This window comes from Dermacentor andersoni, unplaced genomic scaffold (assembly GCF_023375885.2).
Source record: "Dermacentor andersoni unplaced genomic scaffold, qqDerAnde1_hic_scaffold ctg00000067.1, whole genome shotgun sequence".
NCBI lineage: Eukaryota > Metazoa > Arthropoda > Arachnida > Ixodida > Ixodidae > Dermacentor > Dermacentor andersoni.
Window position 1 is genome coordinate 114,940 of NW_027314779.1, and position 22,544 is coordinate 137,483.

At 47.1% G+C, this 22,544-nt stretch overlaps 1 protein-coding gene and 1 long non-coding RNA gene across 2 annotated transcripts in view; one reads left to right on the top strand and one right to left on the bottom strand.

Moving 5' to 3' along the window:
• LOC129382724 (uncharacterized) overlaps positions 1 to 13,963 on the top strand; it is a 108,262-nt gene extending 94,299 nt beyond the window's left edge. Inside the window, exon 4 of the mRNA XM_072285827.1 lies at positions 13,009 to 13,963. Within this exon, the coding sequence (XP_072141928.1) occupies positions 13,009 to 13,281 (273 nt within the window). The 3' untranslated portion in view covers positions 13,282 to 13,963. The remainder of the gene's footprint in view (positions 1 to 13,008) is intronic.
• LOC126524113 (uncharacterized) overlaps positions 1 to 22,544 on the bottom strand; it is a 177,095-nt gene that overhangs the window by 112,733 nt on the left and 41,818 nt on the right. The window lies entirely within an intron of this gene.

The following is a 22,544-nucleotide window of genomic DNA, read 5'->3' on the forward strand; positions in this document are numbered from 1 at the left end:
GTACACAACATCTCAGTGTTGGGTTTCACTGCTTAAACAATTTATTTTGGTTTGGATAAGGGACACCTGTGTCTCAGCGTCAGCCAACACTTAGTTTTTTTTAGCTCAAGCTCCTTCAAAAAGGCGGCGGCACCCTTCCTTTCCCGTTAATTCCTCAGTGCGTCGGTCCTTTCTGTTCTCATCCTCCTTCTAACACGCTTTCACCACATGGATCATCTGAAGCATCCTCTTGGTCAGTTGTACAGTAAACATTTGATTTTTGGGACTTCCGAGGGGCCGCAAAAAAAAATTGAAAAGAAAAAACGGGCAGTCTGAAAAACATTAATGCATGTCTTTAACTGCCTTTAAGGGATAAAATTACCACAGGCACGTCTGAAAAAGCTCTGAAGGCCTGCCAGTACGCTTATTAGGCATATCAGGGCTTGTACTGTGACAGGATACGGGGTGCACGCATGTGTAATTAAGGAATACATACTGTGTCCCGTGACAGTTGCCCCCTTCCCACGCTTGTTGTGCTTCACCGCCTAACACAATTGTACTGAAGCGAAGCTAACTTTCGGAGACTGGCATTACGCAACGCGCTGTGCTCTGCGAGCTTCAAAGCCAATCGCGAGGATTACAAAGGCGGAGTCGGTGCCAATGGTGATAGCGGCGAATTCTTTCAATGAAAAACACGGCACCGCACGGCAAGAAGCTTAATAGCGAACATAGAAGCAGCTAGGCCTAACGTTGCCGCGGTGGTGATTACGGCTGCCAGCGGATATGCCTGCGAGAGTGCCGGTTCGAGGTGGCGAGATAATCAAAATAGCGGCGGTGGCGGCTTTGATTAATGCCATTTCAGACCTGCAGTCAGGGCAATATACATTGACTATATGGAGTACGTGGTGGTGCCGCAAAACCGTGCAAATTATCGGGCATGTCCGAAAAATCGGGCGTCTAGAAAATCGGTCGTTAACTACTCTGGCAATACATCCTGCCGATGACACGGAGTCAATGACGATTCGTTGAGATTCCTCTGTTACTGGAGCCAGCATTAACACGACTTTCGTTCCCTTTCAATAAAGTTACAGCTAATTTTCCCTGATAGAAGCACAAATTCCCTGAGTTTTCCCTGAGTTTTTCCAGACTGTTCAAATTCCCTGAGAATTCCCGGTTTTCCCGGTTGGTAGACACCCTGTAACTGCACATTAGGTTATTTAAAGCGCCGCCTCACAGGCATGCCCAGTTCGACTCAACAACTCAGCTATCAAATATTTGTTCGCCCTCAACTTGAAAATGCAATTTCCATTTGGTCACCACATCAAGAATACCTAACTAATTCCCTAGAATGCGTACAAAATTGTGCGGCTCGTTTTATTGCGCGAGGATACAGCTGGAATTCCAGCATAACTAACATTAGTCCTTGTCCCTTCAGTCCTTAGGATCTCGCAGAACAATCGCGCTTATATGCCTCTTCCATAAACTTGTCTATAGCCATTATACATTTAGTATATCTCCTAGGCAACCGCATCGCACGTCGTGCCAATCACATAGTTACTTCACCTTGAAACAACTTTCAGCAAAAACCACTGCCTTCAAGTGATCAGCACTGTCATATGCAATCATGCATTGGAATGGTCTTCCGGACAACATTGTTGACATCTCTGACCCCGTTAAGTCCAAAGAAAAATTATGCAGCATTTTGTTCTGAAATGTTTCCATTTCAATACATTTCCCAGTTTATTTATTTACTATTTCATAGCGACATTCAAATAAGAATGTCCGAGCTGCTTCTGTTCGCACCCAAATTTGTAACGCCACTCACATAATAGTCCACTTGGAGTCCGTAAGGTACCAGAATAAATAAATAAATAAATAAATAAATATGAGATGCATAGCTTGTTTCTGCTATGTCCTTGGTGAGCAAAACAAGGTGTTTTGTTTATATCTGGGGGAAATTAGGGGCATAGTATGGGCAATATGTAGGCAATGTTCTAAACGAGTGGGTTAATTTCACCTTTTTTTATAGTATAGACGGCTATGCCGTCGTGGTTACAACTACAACTGAGCTGAAATTTTGCGAACGTAGCGGAAACAAAATGCCAAGTTTATGTGCGATGGTAAATGTGTGTTGATCAAATACCACTTAAAGAAAAACTGTAAGCAAGTATTTGAAAGTATCACATTGTTGTAATTAGCTAGGTTTTCCAATGTCCCAAGGGAACTCTGCGTTTCAGATATTTTATATTTTGACGGAATAGGCAGCATTTTAAGTACAATGCGTTGCGAAGTTTTAGCGAGTCTGCCCTATTTACTAGTGTTACGAATAATTATTGAATCCTCATTTCTTTCATTCTTTCTTTTTTTTTTTACTATTTCATGCGTGATATTTTGGGTTCGCCTGTGTCCCCACTGAACTAAAGGAAGCAGTTTCTTTATAGCTTGTGACTCTTAGGACCAGGTAATGTTTGATGCGCAGGGAAAGATCAATATGTAGATGGGTAATTGGGACTTTTGCCCTAAATTATGTATGCAAGCACTCTAATGTGTTACGATATAAGCCTGTGTAATGTGCGAGGCAGAATTGAAACCACAGCCCTGATAGAATTATAACTGCAACAAAGACAAAACTTAGCAAAAGTTAGTCGTTTGCTGCGCGAAGTTATACGAGGTTGGATCAAACGTCTTTAAAAAAAAAAATCTCTATTCAAGTTTGAGAACGTGTAATATGGCCACTTTCTGTTATGCTTCCCACTACTCCGACATAGCTGTTGGTTACAACAGGTTAATATTTCGTGGAAAGGGCAGGGGGGTCATAGTAACTGCCATGTACGATAAAAATGTTTAAGTTCCTGGTCTAGCTACAAGCGTTGGAGATAATGACTGAGCCGTTGTTTCTTGCCCCCTATTTTTCATGCGTCCTAAGGCATTCCCAGTTGCTTTATGCGATGTCCTCGCTGAACCAAATAAGACTCATTACTTATATTTGGCAAAATCAAAGGGTGCGGTATCGACACTATGTAAGTAAACTTTAAAGACAGGCGGCTAATTTTGATATTTGTGGTAAATTATGCAAGCAAGTGATCCGGAGTTTTATGAATGAGTCTTACTAAACAAAACAGATTTTATCCTGCCGCTCCGGGAGAACTGTAAACGCAACCAGTATCAGATCTCGAGAAACTTGTGTGGGCCTGGGAATGGGACGAGGGAGTAAGGAGGAAAGCACACCATGGCAAATGTAATGGTGAAGTAACATCTATGTTAATGAATTACTGTCTGTTTAAAAAAATAAAAAAAGAGTGCTCCATAGCACTATAGTGGGCAAGGTTTCAAATGGAACAGACACATAGGCGTAACTTTTTAAGCTATATGATATAATTACAGGAAACGGCAACTTTCATTGAAATTGTTTGAAAGGAACAGCTTCCCTGGAAATTTCGTTCTACTTCTCCAAGGTCCCATACATCCGCCGTCTTTCTTGTTCTTGTGAATATATCAAGCCATATATGTTAATTATACTTCGTTGTGTATAATCTTGACCACACTATTACCTTAACTAGCGATATATTTGTGCTGTATGTAGACTGAAACATCAAGTACAATTCTTTGTCTATTTAGCAAAATTGTCTATAACAATATTTTTTTTTTTTTTTATGTACGCTGCAGTGCTGCTACTGGGCGAGATCAGAGACCTCTCGGCACTCACTGGTTTTTGGCCCTGTATCATATGTACAATATTGTGTAGTGTTGAAAACATAAATGCAAATTCGAATACTTTTTCGGGCCTCCATGGTTCATCATGTGTGATCGATAACTATCTATATTTCTTCAGTTAAATTGAAAAATAAAAGGCAAATGCATTTTCAGGCTTTTTCACTTATTGTACTAGTAATTCAATACATATATGGTGTTTCACTTAACTTGAGCAAAGCATTAAAAATATGCAAATGCTACTTAGCGGGACAGAAGAAGGCAAGGTTGTTTGCCATCATTTGCAGATATGCAGATTATTTTTTTTGTTCCTTCTAATTAGATTAATCTTACTTGTTTACTCAACTTCTCAAATATTATAATTAGATGAAAAGTGTCCGTGAGAAAATTGAAGAGCGACATGAGAAACTCCCGGTACAGCATTCTATTGCTCAATACGTGCTACATAAAAGTGGTTTTGCGAGTGCGAAAGAAGCCTGTGAATACAAGCAGAATTGCCACTCATCTGCCTGCTCGAGGCGCTTTGTGTGCATTCGCGGGCTTCTTTCATGCTCGGGAAAGCACGTTTAATCGCACCTATTGAGCAACAGTAAGCTGTATCGGGAGTTTTCAGTGTTGGTGTGCAATAATCATTGACACACTTCATCGAAGCATAATATTTGAGAAGTTGATTAATAAATTAGCACTAATTATGTAGTTAGGCAGAATGCAAAAGTAATCTATATCCTAGCGACGGCAAACAACATTACCTTGCTTCTCTCCTGCTATGTGGCATTTGCATATTTAATGTTTCGCTCAAGTTACTCTGTGTGTGTGTATAGATATATATATATATATATATATATATATATATAGAGCGAGAGAGAGAGAGAGAAGCAGATCGCACGTTTGCCAACCTCCCTCCCCCCTGGTCGAATAATCGTTGGTACACCACTGTACGTTTCCCACGATAATGTTTTTCGTGAACGGTGCTAAGCCTTCTAAAAAAAAATGCGTAATCTTCTAGGGAGTCAGCTGTATGACAATAAATAGCAAGTTCCATGATTCTGCATGGTACACTCGCAATCTATAAACTTCAAAAATTAATATGACATTGACGAGAATGCTTTCCACAAAACTAGAAAAAAAAGGAATAGCTCTTCCTCCATTCCAACCATCCAGAAGACAGCTAGTTTCAAGAGAGAGAATTTCGGAGCTGCATACTTTAGCATTAATAAGAACCTTAGAATTGCTGTTCATACCAGTTGAACATAATGTTCTATGTTTTTCAATTATATTACGATATCTTCGAGCGATGCTCGAGGGACGAGCAGTCGCGAGAACGACGATGAAGTGGGTCTGTGCCCTTGGCACGAGCGAGTGTCGGCCTGGTGGTCTGGCTCAAGTGTAAATAGCCTGTATATAGCCTCTTTCATCTGTGTATTTCCACACGTAACATTCTGGTGGAGGTCAGCGATCCCCATCCTCAACACGGAACTCCAGAGTGATCGGTACATCAAGCTTGTCACCATGCCTTCCGGTGACCAGACCGCCTCTGCAACGGCTTCGGCTTGTCTGACTGCTCCAATCATCACGGTTGCCCATCATCGCGACCCTGATGTGTTCTCTGGCCTGGAGGGAGAGGACGTTGACAAATGGATCAAGCTCTACGAACAAGCCAGTGCTAATAACAGGTGGGACCCAGCGATCATGCTCGCCAATGTCATCTTTTATCTCTGCGGCACCCCACGCGTGTGGCACCAAACGCATGACGACGAGATAAACAGTTGGGACAGCTTCAAAGAAAAGCTCAGGGAACTGTTCGGCGACCCCATTGGGCGCAAGGCTGCCGCGAGAAAGGCTCTTGCGTCTTGTGTTCAGACATCTACAGAGCCGTACGTTCCATACATCCTCGACATCTTGGCTCCCTGCCGCAAAGCGGACTATACTATGTCTGAAGCAGATAAAGTGTCGCATGTGCTAAAAGGAATCGCCGACGATGCTGTCAATTTGCTTGTTTTCGGCCACGTCTTGACTATCGACGCCATCATCAAAAAATGCCGTCGCCTTGAACAAGCTAAGAGCCGCCATATTGCACATCACATCACGCGGCTACCAAACAATGCTGCTACGTCGACATGTGAGGGTCGACCGCGTCAGACCACCCCCTGTGACGACGTAACCCGTATTGTTGGCCATGAGGTTGAGGCCGCCTGTTTCCCAGCTTTCTCCGCGACGCCTCCCGATCCACCAGCAACCATGATTGTGATGATTGAGGCCGTAGTCAGACAGGAATTTGAGAACATGGGTCTCAACTCCGTGTGTTCGTCTCCACCCACGGTTCCCCAGTTCTCTAGCAGCCCTCCTCGTCCCCGGCACTCCTTTTCTGCCACATCTCGCTGCAACCCGTCCGAATGGCGTACCCCTGATGACAGGCCGATCTGCTTGCACTGCTGTTGCATCGGCCACGTCGCTCGTCACTGCCGCAACCGATGGCCACCACCTCCTCGGACATACACTGCCACTCATTCCCGCCCCTTTGGACCTTCTGTTCCCTATGCCACCTGCCATGAACCCATTGCCGCTGATGCTCCTGCCCCGAACCTTCGGTACAGTTGCTCGCCTTCACCTCGCTGCCATCAGTCTCGTTCACCCCAACCCCGTCTCTTCTCTCCGTTGCCTATCGCCTCCCGGATCCAGCCGGAAAGCTAGGCACTGCAGCTTCTGGAGGTGAGGCTGCGTTGTCCACCCAGCCCTCAAATCCTCTGCTCACGTTACACACGAACCAAAACCTTCTTGATGTTGATGTTGATGGCTATCCTGTCACGGCACTCATTGATACAGGTGCACATCTTTCTGTTATGAGTGCTGCCTTCCGACGACGACTGAACAAGCTCCTCACCCCAGCATCGGCACGCGTCCGCGTTGCGGATGGCAGTACTGTGCCTATCACAGGCATGTGTACGGCACGTGTTAGCATAGCATCGCCGGCCGCCACACTCCTGTCCTCTTCACCGTGATTGCTCATTGCCCCCACGACCTCATTCTCGGCCTCGATTTTCTCTCTGCGCATTCTCCTCTTATTGACTGCTCTGCCAGTACCCTTCGCCTTGAGTTGTCGATTCTCGCAAAACTTTCTGACGCACCCCAGTGCCGCCTACGCCCCACCGGCTTTATTCGCCTGCCGTCAAAATCAATAGCCTATGTTGAACTCTTGTCCTCCTCACCAGTTCCTGATGGCAAGTACCTCGTCACTCTTCTGCCCGACATTCCACTGCAGTATGACGTTACTGTGCCTCACAGTATACTTACTACTACAGCGAACCGCACTTTCATGCCTATCTTTACCTTCCGATTGGCAAAGCAAATTCTACCGCGAGGTATTTGCCTTGCTAATGTTGATTGTCTCGGCGACCATCACGTAGCAACTTTATCGACCGATGCTTCTTGCGAGCTTAGCAGGCCCATCGTGCCAGCCTCGGCCGCCGATCCCAAGATACAGAAAATGGTTCCGACGGACCTGTCTTCTGCGCAGGCTGAAGACCTTTACCAAGTATTATCGTCCTACAGAGATATTTTCGACTTCAACGATCGCCCTTTAGGCCAGATGCTCGCGGTCAAGCATCGGATTCTTACTGGCGATGCTACTCCTATTCAACGACGACCGTATTGAGTTTCTGCATCGGAACACCGAGTAATTCAAAGTGAAGTGAACAAAATGCTAGACAAAAACATCACATTGAGTCTTCTTCGAGTCCCTGGGCGTCACCTGTAGTGTTGGTTAAGAAAAAGGATGGCACGTGGCGCTTCTGTGTAGACTACTGTCATCTGAACAACATTACTAAGAAGGACGTCTACCCACTCCCACGTATAGACGGCGCCCTTGACTGCCTCCACGGTTCCAGCTATTTCTCTTCTATTGATGTTCGTTCTGGATACTGGCGGATTGCTGTTGACGATATGGACAGAGGAAAAACCGCGTTCATCACACCTGATGGCCTATACCAATTTAAAGTAATGCCGTTTGGATTATGCAACGCCCCTGCCACATTTGAGTGTATGATGGACTCCTTGCTGCGAGGTTTCAAATGGTCCACATGTTTCTGCTACCTCGACGACGTCATCGTCTTCTCGCCCACGTTCGACACTCACCTTGAGCGTCTAACAGCTATACTTGATGTATTTCAAAAGGCAAAGCTGCAACTTAACTCGTCCAAATGTCGTTTCGGCCGCCGCCAAATTACTGTTCTGGGCCACCTCGTTGACGCTTCCGGAGTACAGCCTGATCCCGACAAAACTCGCGCTGTCCGAGACTTTCCGCTTCCGAAGACAGCCGCAGACGTTTGAAGTTTTGTAGGGCTATGCTCGTACTTTCGTCGTTTTGTTCAAGATGTTGCAGCTATTGCTAGACTTCTCACTAATCTGTTGAAGAAAGGCGTACAATTCTCGTGGGGTACTGCAGAAGCCGCCGCCTTCTCTCGTCTCGTCACTCTTCTCTCGTCACCACCCATTCTCGCCCACTTTGACCCTGATGCCCCTACAGAATTGCGTACAAATGCCAGCGGTCATGGCGTAGGTGCCGTCTTAGCCCAGCGTCAGCATGGCTAGGATCGCGTTATTGCTTATGCGAGCCGCCTCCTCACACCATCGGAGCGCAACTATTACATTACGAAACTAGAATGCCTTGCGGTAGTCTGGGCGGTTGCGAAGTTCCGTCCTTACCGTTATGGTCGCCCTTTTTCCGTAGTCACTGACCATCATTCTCTCTGCTGGCTCTCATCGCTAAAAGATCCTACAGGCCGGCTTGGTCGATGGGCTTTGAGGCTACAAGAATTTTCATATTCCGTGGTCTACAAGTCTGGCCGCCTGCACTAAGACGCTGACAGCTTGTTGCGTTACCCTGTTGACGACCCTGACTCCTCCAATAGTACCAGTGCTGCTTGCGTATTCTCTGTGTCGCAGCTGCTTCATTTCGCCGACGAGCAACGTCATGAAGCCTATATCAGAGCACTCATCGACCGTTTTGAACACTCTCCGGCCGAAGCCACTCTACGCCTCTTCGTCCTTTGCGACGGTACTCTGTACCATCGTAACCTTCAATAAGACGGCTCTGAGTTCCTACTTGTCATACCTAAACACCTCCGCTCAACCGTTCTAGAAGAGCTTCACGATTCACCAACGGCAGGACACCTCGGCGTGTCTCGAACCTATGACCGTGTACGTCGCCGTTTTTTCTGGTCGGGCCTTGCCCATTCCGTACGACGTTACGTCGCCACTTGTGAACTTTGCCAACGACGCAAGAAGCCTTCCCAGCTCCCCGCTGGTTACCTGCAGCCGCTCAACATCCCTGCCGAGCCCTTCCATCGTGTCGGCTTAGATATTCTCGGCCCAGTTTCGGAATCTACATCAGGAAACAAGTGGGTTGCAGTTGCGGCGGACTACGCGACCCGCTACGCCGTAACCCGCGCTCTTCCGACCAGTTGTGCAACTGATGTTGCGGGCTTCCTCCTGAATGATATCATTTTGATTCATGGTGCTCTGCGTCAATTGCTCTGGCGTCAAGTGCTCTGGTCACCATCGCCTAAGGTTGGCCTTTGTAAAAAACTGCTTTCCTGCTACACAGGCCCATATTGCATGCTTCGCCAAGTGACCGATGTCACCTACGAAATCGTTCTAGCCACGCCCACTACGTCCTCCACTGTGGCAACCAGTGACATTGTCCACGTCGCCCGACTCAAACCCTACAACTCTCCCCGCGCCTTGGATGATTACCAGCACCGTGACGGCGCTTTTGCCGCCGGGGGGTAGCATTACGATATCATCGAGCGATGCTTGACGGACGAGCCGCCGCGAGAACGACGATGAAGTGGGTCTGTGCCCTTGGCGCGAGCGTCGACCTGGCGGTCTGATTCAAGTGTAAATAGCCTGTATATAGCCTCTTTCATCTGTGTATTTCCACACGTAACAATATTAATGATCATCAACATCATCAGCCTATTTTGTGTCGACTACAGGACGAAGACCTCGCCCTGCGATCTCTAATTACCCCTGTCCTGCACCAACAGATTCCAACTAGTGCCTGCGAATTTCCTAATTTCGCCACCCCACCTGGTCTTCTGCCGTGCTTGACTGCACTTCCCTTCTCTTGGCAACCATGCTGTAATCCTGATGGTCTACCTGTTATCTAACCTATGCATTACATGACCTGTCCTGATCCATTTTTTCTCCCAATGTCAATTAGAATATCGGCTATGCCTGTTTGCTCTCTGATCCAAACCGCTCTCTTCTGATCTCTTAAGTTATGCCTGACGTTTTTTTTCCATCAATCTTCACCAGGACATTAACTTGTTCTCAAGCTCCTTTGTCAGTCACCAAGTTTCTTCCCCCTATGTTAGTACCATTAGAATGCACTGATTGTACACCTTTCTTTTCAATGATATTCATAAGCTTCCAGTCAGCCGTATGTGCTCCAACTCAGTTTTGTTCATCTGTAAATTTCCTTCTCATGATCAGGGTGCCCTGTGAGTAACTGTCCTAGCTAAACATACTAGTAGTGTTCCGGCAGGTGATCTACAAGGTTATATAAATCTGTTTTTATGAGGTGATAGCTGGGCGGTGTGTGTGCGTGTGTGTGTTTGTGTGCGTTCGTGCGCGTGTGTGTGCACAGGATGTCCCACATAACTTGAGCCAAGAATTTAAAAATGAAAGGCACATCGGAAGCAAATTGAACCGAACGCATACCGTTTGCAGAAGCCAATAGTAACTGAGGCATTTTTTTCCTTGTAACTCACTAATTAAGTTAAATTACCCAACTTTTTAATTACTGGCTGAGGACCGCAAGTATGATCCACAGATTAGTAGAGCACCTTCAGAAACGACCAATCGAGTTGTTTCCTTTATGATACGTCTCACGTAGTCATTTTTTCCAAGTTGCAAAGAAAGCCAATGAAATAAGAAAATAGCCAAGTGACGTAGCGCTTGCGCAGTGGTATCGTGCTGCTCTCAAGCGTGCGTTCCGGATGAGCGAAAATGCACGCTGCTGGCCAAGCGCAGCCGATGAGATGAAGAACGCACTGCCGCTTCCTCGTCGCCAGGCATGATGTAGCCAACCTTGTTCACCGAAAGCATGATTGAGAGCAGCACGATACCACTGCGCAAACGCTCCATGACTTGGCTTTTTCGCATTTCGCGGGCTTTCTTTACAACCCGGAAGAAACGACTACGTGAGACGTATCGTAAAGGAAACAAATCGATCGGAGGTTTCTAAAGGTGCTCTACAAATCTGCGTATCATGCTTCAGGTCCTCAGCCAAGAATTATAATATCGGGTAATTAAATTTAATTATTATTAGTGAGCTATGGGGAAAACAAAAGAGTGTCTGAGTTGGAGGCTATTGTGAATAGTATTCGTTTGGTTCAATTGATTTGCTTCCAACTCGCCTTTCATTTTTAAGTTCTCGGCTCAAGTTATGTGCGACACCCTGTATGTGTGTGTATACATACATACATACATACATACATACACAGTCCAATCTATAGCAATATTGAAGTGGCACAAAAATTTCATTGTTATAACCGATAATTGTTATAACCGGGCTGCATGAAAAAATCAAAATAGGGGGATGGCAGAGCCAATATGCGAAAAATATATAAGCAGAGAGGCCAGTGCCCCTCCGCACCACCTTCCTCCAACCCGGCTGCTGATTGTGTTCACTCGTTTAACTGTTTCCAGGGCGCTCCTATCGCATGTAACAAGCCGCGGCTGTCGGCATTAAAGAATGGCGCTGCTATAACAACTGCAAAGAGGTGTCACGAGTGGCAAGCGATATGCGCGCACTGCCAAGGCATCGCTTTGGTGGCCACAAAAGGGGCCTTTTTAATATTGCGAGAAGACTGCAGCGACAGCCTGCCAGTTTGAGAAATCCAGAAGAAACGTTAAGGAGAGATCGCCACAAGCATCTCACCAAGCACTTGTCAGTGGCTTGCACGAGAAAAGCCGATGTCTGTCAGCCAAGCATGCTTTACGTGAAGCTTGCCGAGATCCTTCTCCAAGGCATCCGAGTACTCCACGTAGTGCAGCGGAAGGTTCCTCACGAAAACGAAGGCCCGGAGGGACTGAATTATGCCGGGCCTCCTGTGAGGACAACATTGAGGCAGCCTGCCCTACTGCGTCATCACTGCCGTCGCTATCCGACGCAAGTATGTTCGCGACGATAGTCTCATTGGTTAGAAACACTTAGTTTCCAAATCTATAGGCGTGCACTTTCTTTTACCGGCAACGGCATGCATTGCCAATGATCAGTGGGTGCGTCAGCCATGTTTCGTTTCGGTGGCGAGTAAAGCAAAGTTGAGAAACCACGTGGCCAGGAACGACTTCGACATAAGCAACAAAAACGAACGCAAGCGATTAATCTGTTCGCAGAACTGCACTCAATGAGGAGCCAGTGATCAACATGCAAGCAATCTGCTTGCGGCGCAGTCCATTTGTGTTTTAGAGGGTGGGGCGGTGTAGAGCTATGGGCGCAGCCCATTCTTGTCCAGAGAGAGGGAAGGGCGACGGAAGAGAGCCGCGTGGAGATGGCTAGAAATTGAGCACGCGGCGGCTGTTGGAAAAGCAGCCCATCGTGCAGTGGCTCAATTTCTCGTTTTCTTTTCTTTTTCTTTTAAAGGATTTCGCATTTTACTAGCTTTCGGTTCGGACACCCAGCAGCCAGACTTCATCGTTATAACCAATAATGCAGCGTCGGGGTATTGTAGTAAGCGGGTTATTGCACGATAGAAAACAACAAAAGTCGGCGGTGCCGTAGCTTCTTATTGTGATAACCGATGTATTGTTAAAACCGGTATCGTTATAAATGGGTTCGACTATATATATATATATGACATTGACATTGGCACTGACATTGGCTCAAGGCTTGTCTAAATGGGCTAGTGTCTGCAAGCAACGCTCTTGACTACTATGGCTACACTGCCGGATGAGACGTCATCCTCGTCGAGGTCTTTCCAAGAAATGATATATTGTGTAAAAAAGTTCTTGTGTGTAGAGTTCAATTGTGTTTGTTGGACACAAACCAGTTTTCGACTTTGTTCATGAAGAAGTTCTTTAACATCGTCTAGAGTGCGTAGAAGTACCCAGACATGCCACAACTTTATCTGTGCATCCATTTTGTAAAAGAGGATGGTGCTGTGTGTCTAATATGTGAAAGCAGACTAAACCTACAGAGCCCTTTTTGGGTTCTGTGATGCGGAGTTTCTCTTTTTTAGAGAGGTCGAGATTCCCGCCGCTCCTTAGGTGCTTGCTGCGCCATCTGGCTAGAATATGTGTCCATTGCCTCTTCAGGGCAGCTGGAAACCTGCTCTTTCGAGAGGTTCCTACATCCTGAAGGCCTCGCCTCGGCAGACAAGACCTTGGGGACCTTTAACCCACAAGTTTATGGTCCTCTCTTTTGGATGGTGGAGCAGCGCTGGCTGCAGCAGCCAAGGGGTCAGATGGTGTCACGGCCGGCTCATTGCATGTGGGCAGAACAGCCGCCGGAAGCTGTGGTGGCGCTGCCCCCTGAGGCGTCACATCGGCGAACATGTTCTTGGACATGTAGTATACGCACCTGTGTGACTTCTTGAATGTTATATTTACCTTACTTTAATTGTCATTATTTCATTTTCTTTTTACCAGGATGGGCACGATCGTGAGTATGCGGCCGGCTACCCGGCCCAGTTTACACAGTGGAAAGAGTTTTCACAAGATTCAGAGGTGTGTTCGTGAGCACTGCATTTCGCAGACGTTTGGTGGCCTCGGCAGCTCTGTGAACTGTGGCCAAAACGCTGGCATCTGAAACATTGGAGGTGATTTGGTAAGCATGGCCTGACGTGAAGCTTGTTGTATCCGGCTTCAATGGACTCGGGCAGTATACTTGAGCGAAAAGTATCAGGTGCTTGGTCTGGTTTTCCTTACTGTCACGCTTCATCTTAATTCGTTTAACGTTGATGACGTTCTGTTAAGTGAAGCCCTCCAGGAGTGCAGATTCAGTCAGCTCCAACAGATCGTGATCTCACACGATGCCACGGGTGGTATTCATAGTACAATGCGGAGTTACTGTTATTTGGCCATCCCCAAATGACCCTAGATTGGGCAGGTTCTCATACTGTTTCTGGCCACAGAGCTCCAATAGATCACTGCTTTCCACCCTTGATGCTTTATGACCTGTACTAAAACACTTCGGTAAGAGACTTCGAAACAATGAATGGTGAAAATGCTCGCAGTGGTTTGTCTTGTTTTTCATAATAAATGACATGGAAACGAGGAAAATATTATTTTGGCGACCAAAAAACTGGAAGACTTCATCGATACGTCTTTTTTTCTGACGGCTATCAGGGAGTGGAGGAAGGAACTAGCCAGAGACAAATGTGTAGTTTTTGGCAGCAGCACCAGCCACCCACCGTGGAGCCCTACAAGAGGACGCTGTAGGGCGTGTAAACACAGGTCCAATACACATAACCAAATATGACATAACCTAGGTTAGCTATTCAAACAGGGTTAACCCTTGCTGCCAAGAAGTTCGGAAATAATGTAGAAGAGAGGAGAAGACAGGAAAGATTGAAAGTGAGAGAAACACGAATACTAGAGAGGAGGACAGGGAAAGCCAAGTACCGATTTCTCCCGGATGGGTCAGTTCGGGAGTGCTCTCTACGTGAAGCCAAGACCAAGAAGGGTGCGTTGTCTCCGCCGAAGAGCCATGAGGGTCCAAACACACAGCGTTGGCTCAAAGCCAGGATCCCCTCTTCAAACCCCAGGCATGGCTAATCCGCGTACGGTTAACCGCCGGAGCGTCCAACCCTCGTGTCTCGGGTACATGATGTCGCAAGTCACCAAACGCCTGCTGACGCAGATACCCCTGCGGGGCCAAAATCCCTCAAAGTGGAAGAAGCATAACAAAAGGAAAAATTGTCATTCACCTGAATGTAGCACGAAGCTACAAAGGAAACCCATACGGATTTCTCAGAAGGCTTCGCAGTTGAGGAAAAAATTAGTCCTGGTCCGGTATCCTGACCCTCACAGTGAGCTTGATGTCACAGTTGGGCGCGTTTCTTAGTCGAGAGTTTGCTTGTCCACATCTTGTCTTGTGTTGCCTACCTCCAATGTAGATCATCTAGCTACAAACGTAAATTCAACTTGCGAACTTAGTTTTTAATTCGCAGAACATGTCATGGCCAGCGCGAGCACAAGCAGCGTCGTTTGTTTTGGGGCAAGGTGATGATGATAATCATGATGTGTGGCTCTACCCTATGAAACGGGTGTATTACTCCACAGTGGCCTAGCCGAAGAAATATGTACACATAAACAAACAGCTGAATTTATGTATAATTCCTATGGAGACATTGCAAACTAACATGCATATGCATATCTAACGCCCCGCCAAAACCTGGTAGTAGAAAAAGAAAATATAAAAACCACTAAAGTAGACTGATGTGCAAAGAAACGCATAGTTGTTACAGGCTCCCCATAGGCATCCCCATGACGTTTGGCACGCGCGCAGACTGGATAAATGGATGGATGGATGTTATGAGCGTTCCCTTTGGAACGAGGTGGTGGGTTGCGCCACCAAGCTCTTGCTATCATATTGCCTAATGTCCTACCTAGGTTAAACAATAATAAAAAAAACATTATGAACTCCCACAACCAAATTTTCTGGTCCCCTATTGCGAACTGTGCTTTTTTACGTCCCTCGTCCCCCCCCCCCCCTATTGCGGACGTGTTTACTTTCCCACTGCTCTAAATTAACCCAAGGGCTTCAAGCAGGCCAGTGGTGCCTAAATCGACCGCTGGGTAGATGTCTTCACATTATAATAAAACATGCTCCATAGTTTCTCAAGTTTTACCACAGCAAGCACATGCTTCTTCTTCCTTCTTATACTCGCTTTATAGGTGCGTGTTCTAAGGCATCCCGATCTCGCTTCGAAATGTAATGAGCTTCCCTTTGAGTTATCATAAATTGCTTCTTTTCTAATTTCATTTTCGCCAGCCATGAGATTATTTCGGTCTCTCTGACTTTCTCCTTGACGTTCTTTGTTGTTGTGTTGCCCACCCTACAGGCCGCACACTTGCTGGTGAGCTTCCTAGTCCTTTTTCTCCACTGTGAATCAATGTTCACATACAGGCAGCGTGCTCTGCTGACAAGTGCGTGAACTAGGCAGAACGGACCGCGCATCTTGTTCCCATTGTGCTTAATCGGGCAAGAAAAAAATTGAGCAGCCATTCAAACATGTGAAGGTGGACGACCGGCGAAGCTGTAGCACATCGCACAGGCTTAGACAAAGGTACATGCATTTATTTTTATAGCTTAGTAATGGTATAGCTTTATGGTTACTGTGATCTACACTGATTCGTTCAGTTACAACCTTAAACATAATCTTGGTGAAAGTTATGTCTATACATGACCATCTCTACATGACCACACAAACCAGTATCTTCTGGTACAAATTGAGTGAACAATTTCGTGTCTGGTATTGAAATGGTCACATTGATGTCTCCAACAATGATCACCGGGGTAGTGGCATCACGGCTAAACCATGCAAAACGCGTAGTTATGAACTTCTTGATACCACATGTGGATGTGTCTGGAAACATATTGTAACAGATACGAAAGGCACGGCCAAGAGGAATCCGAGAGAGGCAGTCTGTGTCAGCGTGACGACGGCCACTCTTGTATGACACCACAAAGTCGTATTCCTAGAGGTGCAGCGCCCAACGTGTGAGGCGACCAGAGGGACCACGCAAACTGATCAGCCAGCATAAAGAATGATGGTCAGTGATAATCTTGAATGGTCTACCATAAAGATAACACCCAAACTTCTGTATTGCGAAAACAGCTGCCAGACATTCCTGTTCCGTAACCGTATAATTGCATTCAGATTTGATCAGGCAACGGCTGGCATATGCGACATGTTCTGCGCCACTGTGACGTTGTACAAGCACCGCTCCTGTCCCAATTCCACTAGCATCAGTGTGAACTTCAGTCTGGCAAGATGGATCGAAGTGACGCAAGAGGGGTGCTGACGTTAGTATAAACTTCAGTTGAGAGAATGATGCGTCACACTCTGGTGTCCAATTGAAGGATGCATTTTGTCGCAAAATACTTGTCAACGGATAAACGATGTCGGCAAACCGGAGAACGAAATGACAAAAATGCGAACATAGGCCAATGAATAAGCGAAGTTCTCGTTCTGATTGCGGTGGCCTGAAGGAGCTCACCGCTTCAATCTTATGAGGATCGGGTCTCACGCCATCCTTGTTGACTAAGTGTCCCAGGACCAGTGTTTTGACGTTCGCCGAACTGACACTTTTTTGAGTTTAGAACCAGTCCAGCTTTCTCAATGCAGTCGAGAACGAGGCTGAGGTGCTCGTTATGTTCTTCAAACTTGCGGCCAAAGATTACAACATCATCGAGGTAACACATGCATATCTCCCACTTTAGACCACGTAGTACTGTGTCCATGAATCTTTCAAAGGTGGCAGGAGCATTGCAAAGGCCAAAAGGCGTTACGTTAAATTCGAATAGGCTATCTGGAGTCACGAAAGCGGTCTTTTCTTGTCGGCAGGGTCCATAGGTATTTGCCAATACCCCGATCGCAAATCAAGTGTTGAGAAGTAAGAAGCAGAGTGTAAGCAATCAATGACGTCATCGATTCGCGGTAGTGGATAGACATCCTTCTTTGTCACTGCGTTTAGACATCTGTAATCCACGCAGAATCTCCAGGAGCCATCTTTTTTTCGGACCAGGATTACTGTGGCTGCCCATGGACTAAACGACTCTTGAACGACACCTTTGTTCATCATCTCCTTGACTTGCTCTGCAATAACTTTTCGCTCGGAGGATGACACTCCCCAGGGCTTCTGGCAGATGGGGTGTGCTGAACCGGTATCTATACTGGGACGAGCGTGGGACGATGGTAAATGAAGGGGTGCATCTCCATGCGTGAAGTCAAATGCAGCCTCATGCCTGGCAAGGACATGTACCAGTGCTTGACGTTCCGATGTACCGAGAGCCTTGCTGATCATTCTAAGCATTAGCTCTTCAAAACGGCCATTATTGCAAGGAGAGAAAGCTGTAGAGACGTCCGTAGTTAGTGCCGCTATTGAGTTACATGCGGCTTCATCGAAGAGAGCGACTCATACCGCGAGGAAGGACAACCGGCGTGGCGGAACAGTTCAGCGCCCACAATGTAGCAACTCCTTTCGTCATGCACACGACAGAGCAGGGCACAAGTATAACTTTTTTAGAACACTTTATGCGGAGAGGCCTAACTACAAGGTCAACACAATCAGCGTCAACAGTAGTTGCAGAAACACGAACGGGCGTCAGGCACCACGATGGTGCAATCACTTCATCAAGAACACTGAGTGTGTCTGTGACCCTGTCTTCGCCACGCGAGCTTTGTTCGGAATCTGCTGATATAATTAACTTGTTCAATGATATTTTGCCACAACCACAGTCCATGGAAGCGCCGCACTGTTAAAGAAAATTGATACCAAGAATAACATCATGCGAACAACGAGAAAGAACAAGGAATTCCGACACAAAAACTTTCCCAGCCAACAAAACGCTCACAGCACAAACACCAAGGGGATGAAGCCACTCGCTGCCTACTCCATGAAAGATAATACCGTCGTTCCATGAAAACATTACTTTGTGGCCTAGAGGGTTTTTGAAAGCGAGGCTCACCACAGACACAGTCGCCCCAGTATCAACTAACCCCATGGTCGGTATTCCGTCAACCTTGAGCATCACAACAGCATCAGCCAATTTTGAGCATCACAACAGGCAGAGGTATTTCTTGCAAAGACCATCCGGCGACCTCACCTCCATTGGCCGCGGATGCTAGTTTCCCGGCGGCGGTGATGAAGAACGGCGCCGAGGGGACGGAGAGCGATGGGGACGGTTATTTGGTGGCGTCAAACTCCGCTCAGAAGCTGGCGAATCGCTGCGTCTGGTCTCGTGTGAGAAGTGGTCCATTGGAAGCAAATCGGTCGTCCGCAAGTCATATGAAGTTCTGGGTGGTGAGAACATCGATGGTGTCCTTCATGATTGACGGCCTTGGCGACAATACCGAGCTATATGGCCTGTGGAACCGCAGTTGTAGCACACGGGAGGGTCGCGGCTCACAGCATCTTCCTCGAAACGGATGCTAGGCTGCTGCGGGCGACGAGAAAGTTCATTGTCATGTGGATAATGTGTCTCTGCGGCTCGCTGAAATCTGTTATATCGTTCATAAGTCACATCGGGGTAGTAGGGTCGGTGCTGTTCTTGTCCAGCCTGACAGAGGTCACAGGGCCTCGGGGGTAAAAATGCAGCTGCTCTCGTTGTGGCCAAGTGCATAAGTAGGGCCTCTGTCGTAGAGACGTGGCTGCTGTCGGGGCGCGAGTTCATAATCCTCAGTGCCCCTCACCGCGGGATACGGGGAGAAGGATGCCACGTTTGACTCGAAATCTGGTGGTAGGCAGAAGCTATGAGTGCCTGGATGTGTCACTTGAGCGTGCAGGCTGAGCTCTTCCCGAACTATTTGTAGGATCGTTGATGCAAGATCGAGGGGCTGGTTGCTGTCCACGCTTGCAACTGTCGTCACATTGGCTAGCCTGCCAAACTTCAGCGTGTACGCCTCGTTTTCAGTTGCTCGAAAGTACGACAGTGCTGAATGATGTCAGCGACGGAAGCCAGGTTGTCTTTTGCGACGAGGAAATTATAAACGTCTTCGGCAATTCCTTTCAGGATGTGCCCGACTTTGTCTTCCTCAAACATTCCAGAGTCCACCATCCTACACAGTTTTATTATCGCCTCAATGTAGGTCGTGCAGGTTTCGCCTGGCACTTGCGCACGTTGCAGTAGCGTCTGTCCTGCCCCTTTCTTTTTTGTCGCAGAGTCGCCGAATCACTCTGATTTCAGAAACAAATCTTCCCCATGTTGTGGACATTTCCTCGCGATTGTCTAACCACAACAACAAAGTATCCGTTAGAAAGAACACGACGTTCGAAAGCTGAGAAGCGCTGTTCCACTTGTTGGCGGCACTCACCCGGTAATAATGGATGAGACATTCCTCGACGTCTTCGTCCGATCTTCCGGCGAAGCGACGCGCATCTTTCATTTGTAGAACGGAACTTGTCGGCGCAGCTGTTGGAATGGGCCGTTGTTCGTCTGCGTCGTGGGACATATTCAACTCCGGTAGATGCGGCGGGAGTCCAGCAAGGCGACGTCTCCGTCGAAGAACTTCTGGTTCAGCCTCTGTCTTCGGGTGTCGATTACCCCGCACCTTCCACCACAACTGTTACAAAGAGTTGCGAAGAAATGGTTTTATTTACAGGAGATGGACGATGATCGTAGCGTGATAGTAGTGCAGCTCGGCCTCTCCAACTCCTCGTTCCCTTCGTCTTCTCTTCTTTCCTCTTGTCCGTGCCTTTCGTATCTGTTACATTTCCCCGCAAGCAGATGAAGCCCGTGGGGTGAGTCAGGATGGAGAAGCAGGGTAGAAAGGCTTCAGAATAGCAATATGAGTCAGCTGAGTTCTGCTTGATCGCCGACCATTGCACAGTAGGCAAGCTATGACGTAAGTGAGTTCGCTCAGGCGGTCCACAACTAGAAATGGGCCTGAATATTGTGACAAGAACTTTTGGCACAATCCGTGCTTGAGTTGCGGTGTCCAAAGGAGGACCAAGTCACCTTTTTCCAACTATATTTGTATGTGACGGTTGTCGTATCGCTCTTTCGAACGACTTTGCGAGGCCAGAGTATGAAGACGAGCTATTCGACGGGCTTCTTCAGCGAGACACAAAGTCTTCGATACATAATCGTCACTGTGCAGAACGAAGGGCAAGAAAGTGTCCGGAGGGCTTCGCAGTAACCTTGCATACAGGAGATGAAATGAGCTATAGTTCGTGGTTTCGTGTTTCGCCGTGTTGTATGCGTAAGTGATGAAGGACAGCACGTCGTCCCAGTTCTTCTGATTGGAGGAGACGTACATGGCAAGCATGTTGGTCAGCATTCTGTTTGTTCTTTCAACGAGGCCATTGGTCTGTGGATGATACGGCGTGGAATGACAGAACTGTGAAGTGGACAAACTAAGTAACTCTTCAATGGCATCAGCCGTGAACTGGCGACCACGGTCGCTGATGATGACACGTGGTGGGCCATGACGAAGGGCCACGGAACGCTGCAGGAACACCGCCATGTAAGCGGCAGTGGAAGACGGTATAGCTGCAGTTTCTGCATACCGTGTAAGATGGTCTACACAGACAATTATCCAACGGTTCTTGTTGTTAGATAACGGGAATGGACCCAAAAGGTCAACAATATACACTGTGGAAACCCCAATACCGTTTTTCATTTGTACGACATAGGCATCCCCATAATCGGTGGCATTGTCCGCTTGCGAGTTAAGGGCGTATGGTTGTAAGTACACCTTGTCCTTTGCGTATATGGCAATGCCTCTTGCTCTTGAGTCCATGCGCTGTTCACAAATGATTCCAGTGTACACCTCAACTAGAAACAATGAATATTGGTTTAGTTATTTCATTTATCAATATTTATTTTAATATTATCAGGGGTGGAGTGGTTGAAGTGTGCTTCACCTCCACCACGGTTTGGCAGTACTGCACTACCTCCAAGATAGGCCCGCGTTTTTTGCCCATGGACCTGACAATTGCATTGGGGGTGGAGGTACATGGATTCGTTGTAAAAATAAGTCGCCTATGGCTTGACTTACGATACAGCTGGTGGGGACCATATGGTCTAATCTGGCAATCGTGCTCCCTTTTTATTCTCAGTAGGCGAGCCCTCGAGGTGGGCGCGAATCGGGATCCCTCTGTCTTGCTTCCCCGAGTCTCTTCACGTCAGATATAGATTGGATGCGTTGTACACGGGGGTGCCACAGGCGAGCAACCATCAAATGTCCACACCCAATGGCGCATTTGTAAGCCTTCTAACTTCTGATAAGGACAGCTTTGAGTTTGATGGATTATGCTCCCAGTACCTGAGTGAACTCTCTCAAACGCAACCACTCCAGCTCGGATCGATAAACTTACACTGCCGAAACCTGCCACTCTGAACACCAAGCGAGTGGGGGCACGCCGCCGCTTCTACCATGTTCCCGAATACGCCCTTTCTAACGCAAGTTAGTTATTTACTGCACACGTGTAGTTACCATTCTAGTGATCCTTGTGTAGTGACAGTGTCATGCCCCCTGAACTTCTTCATTCATGGCATTCATTCTGTTGCATTTTGCATCAGTGCTTACGGTACCTCACTCCTGCTGATGCTATCAGGACACAATGAACTTAACCCGGCACCCAGGCTTGAGTCTATTGCCAACACACTGTCAGGTCCGGAAACAAGCTAAAATACTTAGTTGACAGAGCACAGCCTCATTCGTTCAGCTCAGTCTAATATGGAGAATCTCGTTGACCGCCTTTCCAACCATGCTGGTGTGCTGGAGAAAACTATAGGGGCTAACAGGGAGCGAGAACCTGCTTCTCACGCTGAGACTGATTTCCACACTTTCATGTGAAATTAAAGCAGTAACGGAAAAACTTGAAGACGGCGTGAACCATCTCCGTGTATGCAACCTTTTGTTTCTTGGGGTACAAGACACGAAAAGTGAAATGTGGCCTCAGTCCGAGTCACACATACTTCCTGTTTTCAAGGAAAATCTTGACGTTTCATCTTCAAAATCTTGATGTTTCAACAATATTGAAAGAGCGCACAGGCTTGGCCACTTCTACAGCGGCAAAAACCATCTTACAGTTGTTAAGCTTGCACATTTTGAAGATAAATTGGAAAATTATTGTTGCAGGATCGAAACTTCAGGGTTTCTTGTTTTCAATATGCGAAT